This window comes from Acanthopagrus latus, chromosome 15 (assembly GCF_904848185.1).
Source record: "Acanthopagrus latus isolate v.2019 chromosome 15, fAcaLat1.1, whole genome shotgun sequence".
Classification (NCBI taxonomy): Eukaryota; Metazoa; Chordata; class Actinopteri; order Spariformes; family Sparidae; genus Acanthopagrus; species Acanthopagrus latus.
The window spans coordinates 7703683-7719401 of record NC_051053.1 but is presented as its reverse complement, the minus strand read 5'-3'; the positions used below and the strand labels follow the sequence as shown (position 1 = coordinate 7719401).

The window sequence follows — 15719 nt, the reverse complement described above, 5'->3', positions numbered from 1 at the left end:
CTAGTTCCCAGGCTGGTTATGCAAAACACTAATACAACGCGTTACATACCAAAATGTGGCCTGGCTGCACATTTTTATAGGACTGGGGGCGGTTCAACGTCATCCTCTCTGGTTGATAGTCAGGAACATGAGTGGTTTCATGGCGCCCTCTAGAGGTAAAGAGGCGCAGCGTGTGTGCACCAGCAGGGGGCGCTGTCACACAGGTTAATCATTACACGGAGAGGCTTAGGGCTCCACTGGCACCGGAAACCAGGAAGCTGGAGTAGCAACATGACATAAACCAAGCCAGTGATGTTGTGTAACCCCACGGTTTGTGAGTAATTTCTGTCATTGTTGCTTCAGCACTCGGTTTAACGTACACCGCCTCATTCAGACAGTAATAACAACGTAGTTACGTCAACTGCCTGCCGTATTAAACTGTATGTTTTGGTGCTTTAATTCAAGCCGGTCTCGGAGACAGATGATGATTTTCGGCTGTTAGCTTAGCAGGCGAGCCTAGCCACGTAAACAATGGACAGCTGAGAGAGACTTGTCTTGACAGTGTCACTTCTCAACTTTATATGAATGTTATTACGCTCTAAATACCCGCTTCTGTAGTTTATTCTTTGGTTGTAGACAGATATTGAACCATACACTTTCCCCTTTTCTACGCTAACTCTTTCACACGTGAATTAGCACGATGTATGTTGAATAAGCTGCAAGCTAACGGTATTAAATTCACAGGTAGCATTTCCTTTTTTTGAAGCGTGATTAAATTAGTCGATAGTGGCAGTGTGTAAGTAGCGTTATACCCTTTGTCTAAGTGCTGCCAGGGCTCTCTCTTTGCATAAGGATAACACACTGACTGGTTCTGTTTGCAGCTGCATCGCCATGCCTGTAGACGGTTCAGAGGACCAGGTACCCTCCTGTCTCTCCAGCCCTACCAGTAGTGCCCTCACCCCTGGAGGGACAGAGGAAGATGGGGCCACAGGAGGCTCAGCTGTCAGCTCCTTCCTTGAAAACAACCAGGGCTCCGAGGCAGCAGCAGCGTATCCTGCCAACACTGGACCCGAGGAGGGCAGCACTGGTGAGCCATGCATCTCTTGACACTTAAAGAGAGAAGCGTGCATAATAAAGAGTCACTCCTGGCTATCTCATACTTGCATATTTTGTCATCTGTGGTGTGGCACAGGTGGTAAGAGGTCTGGAGCCTTGCTGCAGATCAACCGGCAGCGTATCCAAGCCTCAGCTGCCAGTTCTGGAGCTGATGAACTTCAGGGTCTTGGTGTGGCTGTGTATGACCAGGATGTCCTCGAGCAAGGTGTCCTGCAGCAAGTGGACGAGGCAATCCACGAGGCCGGTCAGGCAGCTGCTAAAGCGGACGCTGAGAAGGAATACCAGTCTGTGCTCGATGATGTCAGGTAAAGCCTCTATATTTGCTCTGATTTTTTATTGTATTTGTACTGAATGTACCTGCTGCTATAATGACCGAATTTCCCCTTGGGGATTAATAATGTTGTCTATCAATCTATCTATCTATCTATCTATCTAAACAATGATAACTCTGATGAAAGAAAGGCCTCAGGTCTTAATTTTTTTTATGATGTGTGTTTCAGATCCGTTACAACATCTCTGAAACATATCAACAAGATTATCGAGCAGCTGACTCCATATGCCGCCTCCAGCAAGGATATCAGTCGGAAGATTGAATCTGTCAAACGGCAGAAAGAAAATAAGGTACAGTATTCATCATGTGAAACCATTTATTTCAAATTATATGATAAACATAATCATTTCTTTAATTTCATAATGTAGCCCATGTGTTGCATAATGACCAATAAATTGCTTTGTTCCCTGTATAATGTTATTATTGGGACTGTGATGATGATGAAAACACGTTTTAATTCAGGAGAAACAGCTGAAGAAAGTCAGAGCCAAACAAAAGCGACTGCAGGCCATTCTGGGGGGAGAGGACACCCAGCGAGTGGAGGCTGAGCTCTTGGGAGAGGATGATGGAGAAGAAGGTGAAATGTCCTTATTGATAACTTGTGATTCATGTTCAGTGTATTGAATGAAAACATTGTCCACTCATCAATGGGGGAATCAATACTGGGTCACAAAAAAAAGTGTTTGTTGATAGCGTGAAATCAGGGTCATGTTCAGTGCTGGCCAGTGTGCAGCAAATCAAAACACACATAGAAACAATGCAAAACGTTAATACGTTAATACCAGTTGCAGTTATTGTAGCCAAGAGTGTGATTCTGTGGCATTCCTTGATCGAGAAATTGTCAGAGAAGGTTGTGAATACAAATACATACATGCAGCATTGCAGCGATGGTTGTTTGGGATATCAAGATGTTAATGTATGTTGCGTCTTCTGATTACAGACGTCAGCTCTAGTCAGATAAATGCCAGAAATTAGTGCAACACATTTTCACACTGAACTCTCCCCTGATTTTTTTTCCTTGTGACAGCTGTGTTTTATTTTGTATTGGAACATGTCTTACGCCAGTATATTTGTTGCTACTCAACACTGTGTACTGCTTTTCAGCAGCTTTTGAAATCGGGTTGTTCCTATTCATTTATTGTCACGCAATTTTGCCCACAGGGATCAATAACGTTTGTCTGATTTTGATTATTGGATGTGTTTGGTACATCTGTTGTGAAAATCCCACAGAACTGTGAAACATCAAACCTACCAGAACAGCTGTCAGCAGACATTTCTAAATGTTCTCTCAAACGCACATATTGTTTTAGTTCAACAAAACAACAAACAAAAAAAACACCGCAACATCAGTGAGGGTTGTGGCTATAAGGGCTACATATTTAAAAGTTGCAGCCTAAAACAGCAGTGTTGCAGGTGTCTCCTGCGACACTGCTGTTGTGTGATTTGGTGCAGAACAGCAGTTGTTTCCTGTCAGCGTGAGTGAATATATGCAAATATATTGTGGCTGCACCATGTTGAGTATTATCTAAACAAAACTGATGTTTTCATTTGTTGTTTCCAAACAAAATCCATGAACTGCATCATTTAGGCCTGACAGTGTTCAATAGATTCCCCTCCTTATAAAACATAAGCAGAAACCTGCTGGCACTCATGCATCTACATCCCATTTTGCAGGTGACCTCCAAACCAAAACATTACCCCATAGTGCTAGTAGTGGTTAAAAAATTCCACAGTGTACCATTTCAGAACTGATAATCAGTTCTACATCTGACCCTGCCCTGTGCTTGTATGTTGTCCAGAAGCTGGGCCGTCCACCCTGGGCAGCATGCTCATGCCCTCTCAGGAGACCGAATGGGAGGAGCTCATCCGGACAGGTCAAATGACTCCTTTTGGGACACGAATCCAACAGAAGGAAGTAAAGAAGGAGCCTCGAAAAGTGATGCTTGCTGAGAACTCAGCTTTTGACCAGTACTTGAACGACCAGGCCAAGCTGGCTACTGAGAGGAAGAGAGGCCCTCTTCTGAAGAAGAAGAGAGGCTCCGGACCCAGTCCTGATGGAGGTGCCAGGGGGAAAGCAAATAGACCTAAATCCTCTTCCAAAGATAAGAAAATGAAGAAGTGCATTAGAAAGCTCCAGATAACTGCTCTTAAGGCCCATCCAAAGGCTCGGCCTAAGGTTGAGCCACAGCTCCCTAAGCCCAAGAGGAGGCATCATGCTGAGGGAGAGGAGACCGACAGCGAGGGATCAGAATTCTTGCCCAGTGATGAAGGTATAGATCTTGACCAAGAGGAAAGAGAAGCCATGGAGGAGGGCTATGGGGAGGACGATGGAGAGGAGTACGAGTTGAAACCATACAAGAGAAAAATTGAACGGAAGGGCAGGAAGAAAGTAAAGAGAAAAGAGGAGAGCGAGGAGGAATACTGCCCGGAGAGTTCAGAAGATGAGGAGGAAGAGAAGGTCAAAGACAAAAAATGCAAAGATGATGGAGATGTGGAGTACTACAGACAGCGGATACGGTATGATTGTCTACTTGCTGCTTTAAACTTTTTCAGGTCATCGATTATTGTGGCCTGCAGTTTTTTGGTGGTTAAGGTTGGATGCAACGGTGTGAAAAGAAAGTTTTCATCAGCAAGTCTTCACATCAGCGTCTGCAAATGACATGCTCAACAAACACCAGATTGAGCTTTTAACTTTGCATCACATTTGCGATGGCAGCGGTGCAAATGTGCTATTGTTATTCCCTTTAGTTAAGGAGAAAAGCAGTCGGTTTCTGCTGGCTCCATAGTGCAGAAGGAGAGTTAATCCCAGATGAGATTGGCAGCTGTTTCTTGACTAAGCAAATTCACTCCCTGCTCTTCTTCTCTCTCTGCTCTCACACTGGCCTAATTATCCTCCTGCACATGGTTTTATACACTCACTCACTCTAATGCTCAAATTAATGGAAGAGCAGCCCTAATGAGATTTCATATTTATAGCTGCCAAATAAATTGTGTTGGCATGTGTCCTTTTTCTACACTGCAGTGATTGAATGTCAATTCAACAGCATAGACACGGCATGGATGGTGGGGCTAGCTTATATGAGGAATGATATTATTAGAGCGGGCGGTATTTGTAGTTGGGTGGGGGTGGGGTGGGGGCAGAAAAGTGTAATTAACTGAACCAATGCTTAGTCTTGACTTAATTAGAGAGTGCGGTCTCCCAGGCCCAGCTAAAGGACCAGTTTTGTGGCAGGGTGACAGGACCGGGCCCAAATGAAGATGGATTCTTATCCTCTCCACCTCACACCTTTCTGGGGAACTCGCACTACTAATTGTCTGTATCAATCTTCATTTGCTGCGCGACGACTGTGCCTCTAACTGCCCTCTCTCCTGCACCATTAAAACTCCTTTCCTTTACATTTCCCTTTTTACTGTAGATGTTCTACCGCTCAAGGGAAATACCCACAACCCAAAAACATTTGCTATCCATACACCTGTACACACATGTAGGCAAGTCTTTAAATAAACCACTGAGTACAAGAGGTGCAAATGGATCATCCATCCATACGTTATCTGCACCTGCTCACTCTGTTTAGTGTTGAATGTAGCTGGAACTATCCCAGCATGCATTAGGTGGCAGGGCACAGCCCGGATGTGACACGTCTGTCACATGCCAATACAGAGGCAGAGAAATCCAAAATGAAAAGGAATTGATTTAATTTATTTATCTTGTTCGTGTGTGATCTTGAATTTAGGATGTGTAACAGGATATCAGACACTCAAAGGTTGAACTGACAGTGCTAAAAGTTTAAAGATGAAATGGAGTTTGTTCTTTGACTTCTAACTCAGTAAGTTGACCATTAATTAGACCGTCACAGTAAAACAGAGAATTGCTTTTGCCCGTTAGATGTATTTGAACCTCATTGGTGTTTTACTCATTCTCTTTGTAGGAGATGGAAGCGGCAACGTCTTCGAGAAAGGGAGGAGAAGAGAGAAATGGGTGAGGAGCTTACAGACGACAGTGATGAAGAATTTGACGAAGGCTTCAAAATGCCTGGCTTCCTCTGGAAAAAACTTTTCAAGTAAGTCCAGTTGAGATTTATTTCAACATCTCCACTGTTGCAAATGTTCTTAACCCCCAACCACGACAGCATTAACATTTGATTAGTAGCCGTAAAACGATTAGAAATGATAATGAAATGATAATAATTAATCAAAGATTATTTAATGAAGGCACCATAAACTTGATTTAATGTAACTGTAGGTCACTGTTATGCGTTACGTCAGTTTTAAGAGTAACTGTGGCATCACTTCTAGCTGTGTTTCTAAATATAGGTTTGACAAGCCAATATGTAATTGCTATTGTATCTGTTCAGAACTTCTTACATACCATGTATCCGGCTTTGTCTTTCTAAAAACACCATGTTGATGATAATTACCGGGCTAACTTGTCATTTCTTTGCACTTGAACATACATAGTTGCTACTGAACACAGGTGTTTTAAGTTTTTGCATACATGAAAACCACATTATCAGGTACCAGCAGACAGGTGTGCGGTGGATGTGGGAACTCCACTGTCAGCAGGCAGGTGGCATCCTGGGAGACGAGATGGGATTGGGTAAAACCATTCAGGTCATCGGCTTTCTGGCTGGGCTGAGCTACAGCAAATTGAGGACCAGAGGGTCCAACTACAGGTACGTACACACACACACACACACACACACACACACACACACACACATACACACAAGCAAACTGTGGCCAGAGACTGTGTGTCTGTATGGTATGAATATTTGATTAGGGGGATTTCTGCTTGAGAGTGTTCATCTGAATTATTAAACATGTTTCAATTATCAGACTCTTCACTTTCTTACTGCAGACATCAGAGAAAACACTGACACTCGGTGTGTGTGTATGTGTGTGTGTGTTTGGAGAGAGAGTGTGTGAGAGTGGAGTCTCTTCGTTATCATTTAAAATGAATTTTGGACTCGTGAAGTGGGTGTGGATCGGTGTGGGACAACAAACCAACCATGGAAAACATGGTGATAATCTGTTTTACTGCACGAACTTCACTCGTGCATTTAGAGGGTGGAGCTTCCCTGATGGTCAATACTCTGTCTACTATAGACGCCCACAAATTGATTGCTTGCAAACTCAATTATGGCCAAGTATCAATAGCTTCCACCAGGCAGAGGTTCATACCAGCCCATTAGTGTATCTTTGTGCGTGTGCGTCTGTGTGTGCGTTTGACGAAGCACTTGTAAATCTTCTGAGAGGAGCTGAGCATGTGTCCCATACACCTCTTTTCATTCATTTGTAAGGTGCAGATAGTTAGTAGATCTTTGTAGTAAGATCATCCTGCTGCGTTATCATACCTGGACACTCAGCTCCTCTATTTCTTTTATTCCTGAATGCATTACACATTCTTAACTAATGAAAGCACATTTTCGTTTCCCACTCATTGGGAAAATCCCTAGTTTTCTATAATTTGGTATAGAAATGATGACTAAAATTTGCTTATGAAATTTGCTGAGGTTATCCAAAGTTAAATGAACCCTGATTTCCCCTGGTGCCCATCTCAATTGTAGTTTTGAGATTAAACACCGCTGCACCGTGTGTGTGGTTGCAGGTATGTCGGCCTGGGTCCGACCATCATCGTGTGCCCAGCTACAGTCATGCACCAGTGGGTAAAGGAGTTTCACACCTGGTGGCCTCCTTTCAGGGTGGCCGTTCTACACGAAACCGGCTCTTTCACCAGCAACAAGGTAATTGCTTGTTAATGTGTGTTGGTTTTTCATATTCATAATTCAGTTAGAAAGTTTTCTACAGGGTATTTTTTTCCTCTGGGGGGCACTAGAGGTCTGTTTATGCAGCATTATCTCCTAACCTTCTCCCCTCTCTCCTCAATCCACATTAAAGGAGATGCCCTACTTCGACACTCAAGTGACCAGAGATGGTTAGGAATTGCACTTATGAAAACCTTTTTGTTTCTCTGTTGCAGGAAAAGCTTATTCCAGAGATAGCATCATGTCACGGTATTCTGATTACCTCATATTCAGCTGTGAGGAATATGCAGGACAGCTTGCAGCGCTGGGATTGGCACTATATTATACTGGATGAAGGCCATAAGATCAGGAATCCAAACGCTGGAGTTACCACTGCCTGCAAACAGGTATTGTTTCAGACACATCATGAACACACTCATTTAAAGTGGCTATACAGAGCTACTCTTCAATACAATTAAACATTGTAGGATTGAAAAAGTAATTTATGCCTTTTTAATTTGAGTCTGTTATCTAGATTATCCCTCTCCACTTTTCTAAACATCATCAGAGTTTATCTTTCAACCTTTTAAGAGGCTATATGCCTCCGTTCATTCTTGAACAGCAACATTAAGCGTGTTAGAGCTTCACATCGATCTTTAGGAATACATAACATTAATTTTCTCCTTCCTCTCTCTAGTTTCGCACCCCCCACAGGTTCATCCTGTCAGGCTCTCCCATGCAGAACAATTTGAAGGAGCTGTGGTCCCTGTTTGACTTTGTCTTCCCTGGCAAACTGGGAACATTACCTGTCTTCATGGAGCAGTTCTCTGTGCCGATCACCATGGGAGGATACAGCAATGCCTCACCTGTACAGGTACTGAAACACATGGACACAAACCAAATTGCACAATTTGAATTTATTCAATTCTGCTCCCTGAACTTTAAAGTGTTCAATAACTTATCCAGTTTGGACTTGAAACACATTTATAAGATTAGATTTTTAATGTTTTCATATAATAAGGAGTTCAATTACTTTGAAAATAGAAAAGTACAAAACCTGACACTTGCCAACAAAATCATACATCATAATATTTTTGAACAAGTGCCTTGATCGATATTGCTACAATATTGTAGGGATGACTACTGGCACATAAAATAACCAAGTAGAATCAGAATTAGATTTCTGATAAATAATCATTGATATTTCGAAAATAATGACGTCAGAACAAGTAATATAGTCTGATAAATTCAAAAAATTCCATTTATTAAACCCAATGCAGCCTTTAAAACCAGGAAAAGGCAACATGCCATATCATATATAATGAACTTAATATGATGTACAGTCTCATTTCACGATAAAGATATAATATGGATATATTGCCCAGCCTGAAACCATAGCATAGGGAGAGACCAATGAAAGGCTTAAGTGTCATTTGACATTATCAGTCACACTCATGCATGTACGGACAATTTTGGAGAGCTAGATGGAAGCAAGTCAGAAAGAGAGATAGTGGAGCGATGGAGCCCTTAAGTGCAGTACAGGATAATGTAGGTCCATGCAAAGGAACTTCAGTACATCCCTGGTGTGTGCGAGAGAGAGGGAGAGGCTAAAGTGGAGAGCCAGTGAGCTAAATTGTAGCCCTTTGTCATTAGTGTTCAGTCGTTAATAACCCACTGACTGTATGGATTTAATTATTTAAGCTTGCTATTGATGCTTCTTCCGCTGTCGATAATAAAAACCTTTACTAATTATTAATGTTATTAAATGGTCAGAGAGGGCTAAGCTCTGCTGCCTTATCCCCTTCTCGAAATTCTCAGAGCAGCTGAGCAGGTCCTCAGCTGATGTTCATTTGTACGTACAGCCAGATGTTTGTAAAAATGTATGCGTGTGGGGTGGGGCTGGATGACGTGTGGATGTAGGATCCATTACTGAAGACACCCCCCAGTGAATCCACTCAGTAGCTTGAGCATAGATCACTGGATCATCTGCATCCCTCCTCTTCCTCTTCTCCACTCACCTCCATTCAACCCTAAATCCCATCGCGTTATTGTCCCCTCCAGCTTTGCAGAGTGTCTTTGATCCCTCAGTGGACCCCTACTGAGTTAATGTTTTAAAGGTTAACTGCCCTTTAGCACCGACTCTGGATGAGTTGAAGCAGCACATTTGCAGTGGGGCTTCTAGTGTGGGGTGGGACCAAGTGATTCTCAAGCTCTCTGCTCCCTGTCCAGTGGAGCTGGCCGGTAGTAGATGTAGTGGTAGATGAAAGAGGAGGGCTCTGTCTCTGGAGACCAACAGCCCTATGATCAATGTTTAATGGCTCGTACTGCTGAGAGGGACAGCAACATGAGGGAGATGATGAGAGAGGGCGGGAGAGGGGCTAAACGACGACCATGCCTTAAGAATCACTGACGGGTGTGAGTGATGACACGGTGAACTGAATGTTGCTTTTGTTTGTGCTGGAAGGTTTAATTCTTGTTTTTCAGGTGCAGACGGCATTTAAGTGCGCAAGTGTGCTAAGGGACACCATAAATCCTTACCTGCTCAGAAGAATGAAGGCAGACGTCAAGAACAACCTCTCCTTACCTGACAAAAACGAACAGGTATTCATCATACTCTCAAGACATTTGACCCTCTCCTGTTGAAGTATCGAACAGCCTCGCCTTGATCTCTTAACCGGGGAGGTGTTTATCTGATTGGATGTGACTGTATGTGCCACGTCTAAGGAGTATTTGATGAATGTGCATGGCCCTTGTCAGGTGAAGCCAGCTAATAAAGTCTTGGTAAAGTAAAAGGAGCAGGTATTCATTAAGGTGGCCAGTCCCTGGTCTGTCCTCGCGGCTGACGCTGGTTGACTCCTCAGTCCACTTCAGCTCATTAAGTCAGTCCCTCGGGACAGGAGTGGCTCCAAAAAACACGTTACTTCCCTCTAATTTCTCTTCTCGCACACTGCACTTCATCAAGGGGCTTTAAAGTGGATGTTCACTGCTCATTACACACTCTTACACTGCTCTATGTGTGTGTGTGTGTGCGTATGCGTGTGTGTTTGTGTCTGTGCGTGCATGTGCGTGCATTTTTAGGTTTTGTTCTGCAGATTAACACAGGAACAGCGGCAGGTGTATCAGGGCTTCTTAGATTCCAAAGAGGTCTACCAGATACTAAACGGGGACATGCAGGTAAGCCTGGCTTACATATTTTAAGTGGAATCACTGCATTTGTTTTATGCTTCTTTCATTGTGTTGGCACTCTCAACAAAACTCTCGGCGGAGAGGAAGACTTCCAGGAACAAGACTTTCCTTATTCATTATTTAACCTCTTAACTGATGAATATCAGTTCACTTTGCTCACTCACAGGCACTTGTGTGTATGTTCATACACTCCTGTACACTTAAGGAACAACACCTTGAGGTGGCGTCAGTGGAATTTTTTATTTTTTTTTGCCATGTAAATGTTGTTAAACCCCTAATAGCTTGACTCAAGCATTCTTTAAGATGCTTTCTTTAAGGATGCTGTGCAGTTGGTCTTCTCACATTAGTCAGACCCTAGAGAGAGAGACTGGACCATTCATCACCACTGACCAAATGGACGTGGTTGGAGAGCCACGAGTGACCACAGTAGATTGTGCATAAACACACAAACACACACACGCACATCTGCTCTCATAGACGTATTCAGTGGTCACTCTCAGTCCATTAACCACCATTACTAATGCAGTGACCGTTGGGCCTTCATCAAGAAACACAGCCTTTATTGTCGGTAAATAAATTATGTAACTCATTCCTGTAGACTAAAGTAAATGTGTTTATTTGTTTAAAGGTGCAACGCTGTAAACTACAGCGAACTCTACCAACCTTGTACACCAGTTTTGTCACCTGTCAACCAATTTTGTTCATGAATAAAATAACATTTAAAACCTTTCTCTTTTGGTGTCATTTAGGTGTTCTCAGGTTTGATAGCACTGCGTAAGATTTGTAACCACCCTGACCTTTTCTCTGGCGGCCCCCGGCTATTGAGGGGAATCCCAGAGGACCAGCTCACCGAGGAGGAACAATTTGGCTTTTGGAAACGCTCAGGAAAGCTGATAGTGGTGGAGTCTCTGCTGCGTCTCTGGCACAAACAGGGCCATAGAGTCCTGCTCTTCACTCAGTCTAGACAGGTGAGGAACACATTGCTCGACTGTCAGATTCGCCGACCGATCGCTTTTCCAATTAATTGCCAACTTGTAAATGTCGCCTCTGCATTTGTTGTTGTGTTCATACAACCACTGTGCTTGTAAAATTGCACAAGTGTAAGTGAGAGAGAGACAAAGTGTGTATGTGAGCGAGGCCCCAGCTGTTGCAGTCAATACCAATGAGATTATACCTCAGAGGGAACCTGAGACCCTCCCTGTCGGTATCTCTGTCCATGTAATATTAATCTGCTCTAATCCTTTTAGAGATAATCCAAACCTCAGCCACTCTTTTCCTCTCTCTGTGTTACTCTCCCCGTCTTCCGTTTCTCACTGCCTCTCTGCCATCTTTATTGTCTCCAGATGTTGCACATCTTGGAGGTGTTTGTGACGGAGAATAACTACTCGTACCTGAAAATGGACGGCACTACCACAATAGCTTCCCGACAGCCCCTCATCGCTCGCTACAACGAGGTAAGGATTAGTCATCCCTAATGGCTCTGAGTGTTTCCCATGAAAATCCCGTCCTGGGGGACACAATGCTTCAGTGGAACCCTGCACACCCTGAGGTGGAAACACTAATTGATGACAATCTGTCGTTCAAACTGGATGTAGCATGTTGTCTCTGTCAATGTGGGTGTATCTTCAGAGGAAAGATTTTATATGTATAGCTAGTAAATAGTGATCAAACCTGTTTCTGTTTATATGCAAAGAACACAATATCAGTTGAATTAATTTATTAATATTTAGTGCAAAGTGTTATCAGGATTCACATTTTTTTAAGGTGACTTGAAATGATTGTTTTCTTCTCTGCACAGAGAATAAAGTAACTAAAAGCACAGTTTAGATTAAGCGCTTTGATTTTCATTATATACAACCCCAAATCCAAAAAGGTCGAGATGCTGTCAGACTCTCACATCTCATTTTGGGGTTTGCAGGCATCAAATTCTTAATGGTAAATAAATAACCAGTCAAAACATCCCAACTTTTTCAATTCACTAAATTTAATTTAAAAGAACAGTGCGCTACTGTTACATTAAGAATTACACTAAATAATAATTTTACATTTTACTATTAATATTTATTAATTCAATTATAACCTGCAGTGATTATCAAGACAGTTGTTAGATTGTGGACATGATTTCCATGAATCTGTGACATTTATATTTTTCCCTCATGTTTTTTTCTTACAGGACAAATCCATTTTTATCTTCCTGTTGACCACTAAAGTCGGAGGCCTGGGAGTCAATCTGACTGGAGCCAACAGAGTCATCATCTATGACCCAGACTGGAACCCCAGTACTGACACACAGGTTGGACAGATACACACACACACACTCAATAATTCAAATTAAACATTTACCAGGCGCTTTATTTATCATGGATATTTATTCTTGTACTTTTGTATGTGTGTTATTATCAGCTTAAAATGACTGACATTTCTAGTCGGAAACCAGCTTTTCCTGCTTCTCACTATTTTTACCTTGTTAGGTTTAAACCTATTCTAACCTTGATTGTGCATTTAAGATAATTAACCCTAGTAATGTATTTGAATGTTATGTCGTTGACAGGCGAGGGAGCGAGCATGGAGGATCGGTCAGAAGCAGCAAGTGACGATCTACAGGCTGCTGACTGCTGGCACCATCGAGGAGAAAATCTACCACAGGTCAGAGTGCAGTTTGATGTTTTTTATCTCTGACCATAATCACTTTTCTACACGTCATATTCAATCACAGAACTCAATAAAAAACAGATTTAGATAATCCTGCACCGTCTTTAGTGCTTTGTCTCGCATTGTCTGGCATTTTAGTTGTCTTTCCATTGACTTCACGTGTTCATGAATGTTGGTAATAACATGACTAATTGCTCACATCACTGCTGTATTACCACTTGCACTATCCCAGTTCTCAGTAATTGAAAAGCTTTCCTGCATTATTAAATGGCCAATCTAGGACTTCTAAAGTGTTGCTCTGTTTGGTTCGGCTCTGTAAAGTGCTTTAAAAAAGCAGGTTGGAAGAACTGCAGGGATTCTATTTTGGTACCTACAGTAGAGCAGTTAACTAATTTTCTCATCCATCAGCCAAACTACTCTGTGGTGACAGAGGATTGGGGTTGCCTGCTGAGGTAAAATGCTGAATTACACACAAATATCTAATTCTGTATTTTATCTGTTGCAATTCAGGCAAATCTTCAAACAGTTTCTGACCAATCGTGTTCTGAAGGACCCCAAACAAAGACGCTTCTTCAAGTCTAACGACATTTACGAGCTCTTCACCCTGTCTGACCCCGATGGAAGTCAGGGAACAGAGACCAGTGCCATATTTGCAGGTCTGTTTTGTTCTCATCAAGGAAACATTTTGTTGTTCTGTTGTTAGATGATCTGAATCTCATCGCAGGCTTTGTTGTGACTGTCATACAGGTACAGGTTCTGATGTCAAGGCACCAAAGAAGCCTGAAAGGCCAAGGCCATCACATTCTTTAAACCACGGCAGCTATGCACATAAACACTCCTCTGCAAACCAGAATCAAACTGGTGCAGATAGCAGACACTCCTCAATAAACATTCCTGCACTAAGGGACGTAAACACCTCTCCATCTAGTAAAAACTCTCAGGTTAAACCTAATGCAATAATAGGAAGTCAAAGCCCCAATCAAAACGGCGTGGATGTAGAGCCAAATATTTCAGCAAATACACAACCTACAGGACAAAATAATAGAGACTGGGATGCAGACATGCCGGCAGTGAAAGACTCAGACAGCTCTCACCAACACAGAGAGAAAGACTCTGCCCTGAAGAGCCCACAGAAACACAGGGAAAAGAGGAAGCACTGCAACTCTTCTGACTCACACAAACACAAGAAACGCAAACACACCAAGGATGCTCGTTTTGAAGGCCACCGCATCTCTCACTTGGTGAAAAAGAGGACCTTTAATAAAGAGGCGAGTGGAGCCAATGAGGGAGATGAGCAGAAGAAATCCGATGATTACGTCTTGGCCAAGCTATTCAAGAAATCTGGTAGGCCCATCAGCCATATCAGATGTGGTTTATTGAATAAAACAATGAGCTGCTTTTGTTGACTTTTTTTGCATCTCTACCTCCTGTGTCTCCATCAGGTATCCACAGCGTGATGCAGCATGACACCATCATGGAGTCCTCCAACCCTGACTATGTTCTTGTGGAGGCAGAAGCCAACAGGGTGGCCAGAGATGCCATGAAAGCTCTAAAGGTTTCTCGCCAGCAGTGCAGGCTGCCCTACAATAGACCTCCTCCTCCATCTGCAAGGTACACAATGGGTCTGTTTAGCGCTTTATCATCTCATTTAAAACAAAATGTCTCACTGTCCCTCGTTTGCTCTCTCAGGAAACGGTTTGGACAAAAGAAAAATTCTCTCCTGGTTGCACCTGCTGTTCAGCCTGTCTCTACATCGAACAAATGCAAGGTAACGGCATTGTTGTCATGAAAGAAATGCAGTCTAATTATGGAAACTATTTTATGTTTGTGATGCCATTTTATGTAAATGAATTTGTTTCTCTCTTTAGGATGCTGCTATTATTAAGAAGTCCATTTCAAAGAAGCCTGGCTCATTAGCTCATTTCAGTGGGGAGGGAATCGAAACTGAGCCAGACTCCGCCCCACTCTCCTCCTCCTCCCTGCTGGCCAAGATGAAAGCCCGTAATTACGTCAGCATGCCCTCCAGCCAAAGAGAAGAAGAGGAGGAAGAGGAGGCTGGCTCTGGAGCTCCAGGAAGTAGCTCCTCCCCAGCTCCACCCACCGAGCACGATGAGCTGTTGGTGGATCTGCGCAACTTCGTAGCCTTCCAGGCGCATGTGGACGGACAGGCCTCCACCCACGAAGTGCTGGAGTATTTCAAACCGAGGCTGACCAAGGAGCAGGCGCCCGTGTTCAGAGAGCTGCTCAGGAGCATCTGTGACTTCCACAGGACTACTGGACAGGAGGGCATCTGGAAACTGAAGGAGCACTTCCGCTGAGTGCTCAGACTGAACTGTAATACATATGTCAGTGTACGAGCCTGTGATATTGGCATTTTTTTTTTGTTTTGTTTTTTTAAATCAATTTGTGTTATGTTTACTGTCAAACTGAGATTTCTAACAAAAAAACATCTATCAGTTACAGTCTGTAAATGAAGGACCATGTTGTAGGAAAGCCATTTGTCTCTACAATGGACTATTGGCTTAGCTGATATGACTCATATGATTATCTGTTAATTATGAGTTAACTAACTCTGGAAAGAAAGTCCATTGCAGCTAGTTTTATTTGTTTCAGCTGGTGCTTGTTCAAGTGTTGCCACTGCCTCTGTTTTGTTCCATTGTTGTTTGGTTATACTTGAATTCAGTTGTTCTGCCTGAAAGTTCAAACTGTAT

At 42.9% G+C, this 15719-nt stretch overlaps 1 protein-coding gene across 2 annotated transcripts in view; it reads left to right on the top strand.

The window, feature by feature from the left end:
• The first annotated feature begins 220 nt into the window (after positions 1-220).
• ercc6 (excision repair cross-complementation group 6) overlaps positions 221-15719 on the top strand; it is a 15834-nt gene continuing 335 nt past the window's right edge. Inside the window, exons 1-22 of one of the 2 annotated variants that reach the window (XM_037124484.1) lie at positions 221-313; positions 861-1066; positions 1172-1400; positions 1596-1716; positions 1889-2003; positions 3226-3943; positions 5356-5487; positions 5941-6099; positions 7035-7170; positions 7407-7577; positions 7868-8044; positions 9655-9771; positions 10249-10344; positions 11106-11324; positions 11700-11810; positions 12530-12649; positions 12908-13002; positions 13519-13664; positions 13756-14352; positions 14451-14619; positions 14698-14776; positions 14877-15719. The exon at positions 14877-15719 is cut by the window's right edge and continues 335 nt beyond it. In XM_037124484.1, coding sequence (XP_036980379.1) covers positions 871-1066; positions 1172-1400; positions 1596-1716; positions 1889-2003; positions 3226-3943; positions 5356-5487; positions 5941-6099; positions 7035-7170; positions 7407-7577; positions 7868-8044; positions 9655-9771; positions 10249-10344; positions 11106-11324; positions 11700-11810; positions 12530-12649; positions 12908-13002; positions 13519-13664; positions 13756-14352; positions 14451-14619; positions 14698-14776; positions 14877-15326 — 4353 coding nt within the window. In that variant the 5' untranslated portion in view covers positions 221-313; positions 861-870 and the 3' untranslated portion in view covers positions 15327-15719. Of the gene's footprint in view, positions 314-475; positions 776-860; positions 1067-1171; positions 1401-1595; positions 1717-1888; positions 2004-3225; positions 3944-5355; positions 5488-5940; positions 6100-7034; positions 7171-7406; positions 7578-7867; positions 8045-9654; positions 9772-10248; positions 10345-11105; positions 11325-11699; positions 11811-12529; positions 12650-12907; positions 13003-13518; positions 13665-13755; positions 14353-14450; positions 14620-14697; positions 14777-14876 lie in introns of those variants that run through there. The other variant, XM_037124485.1, reaches the window with a different exon arrangement.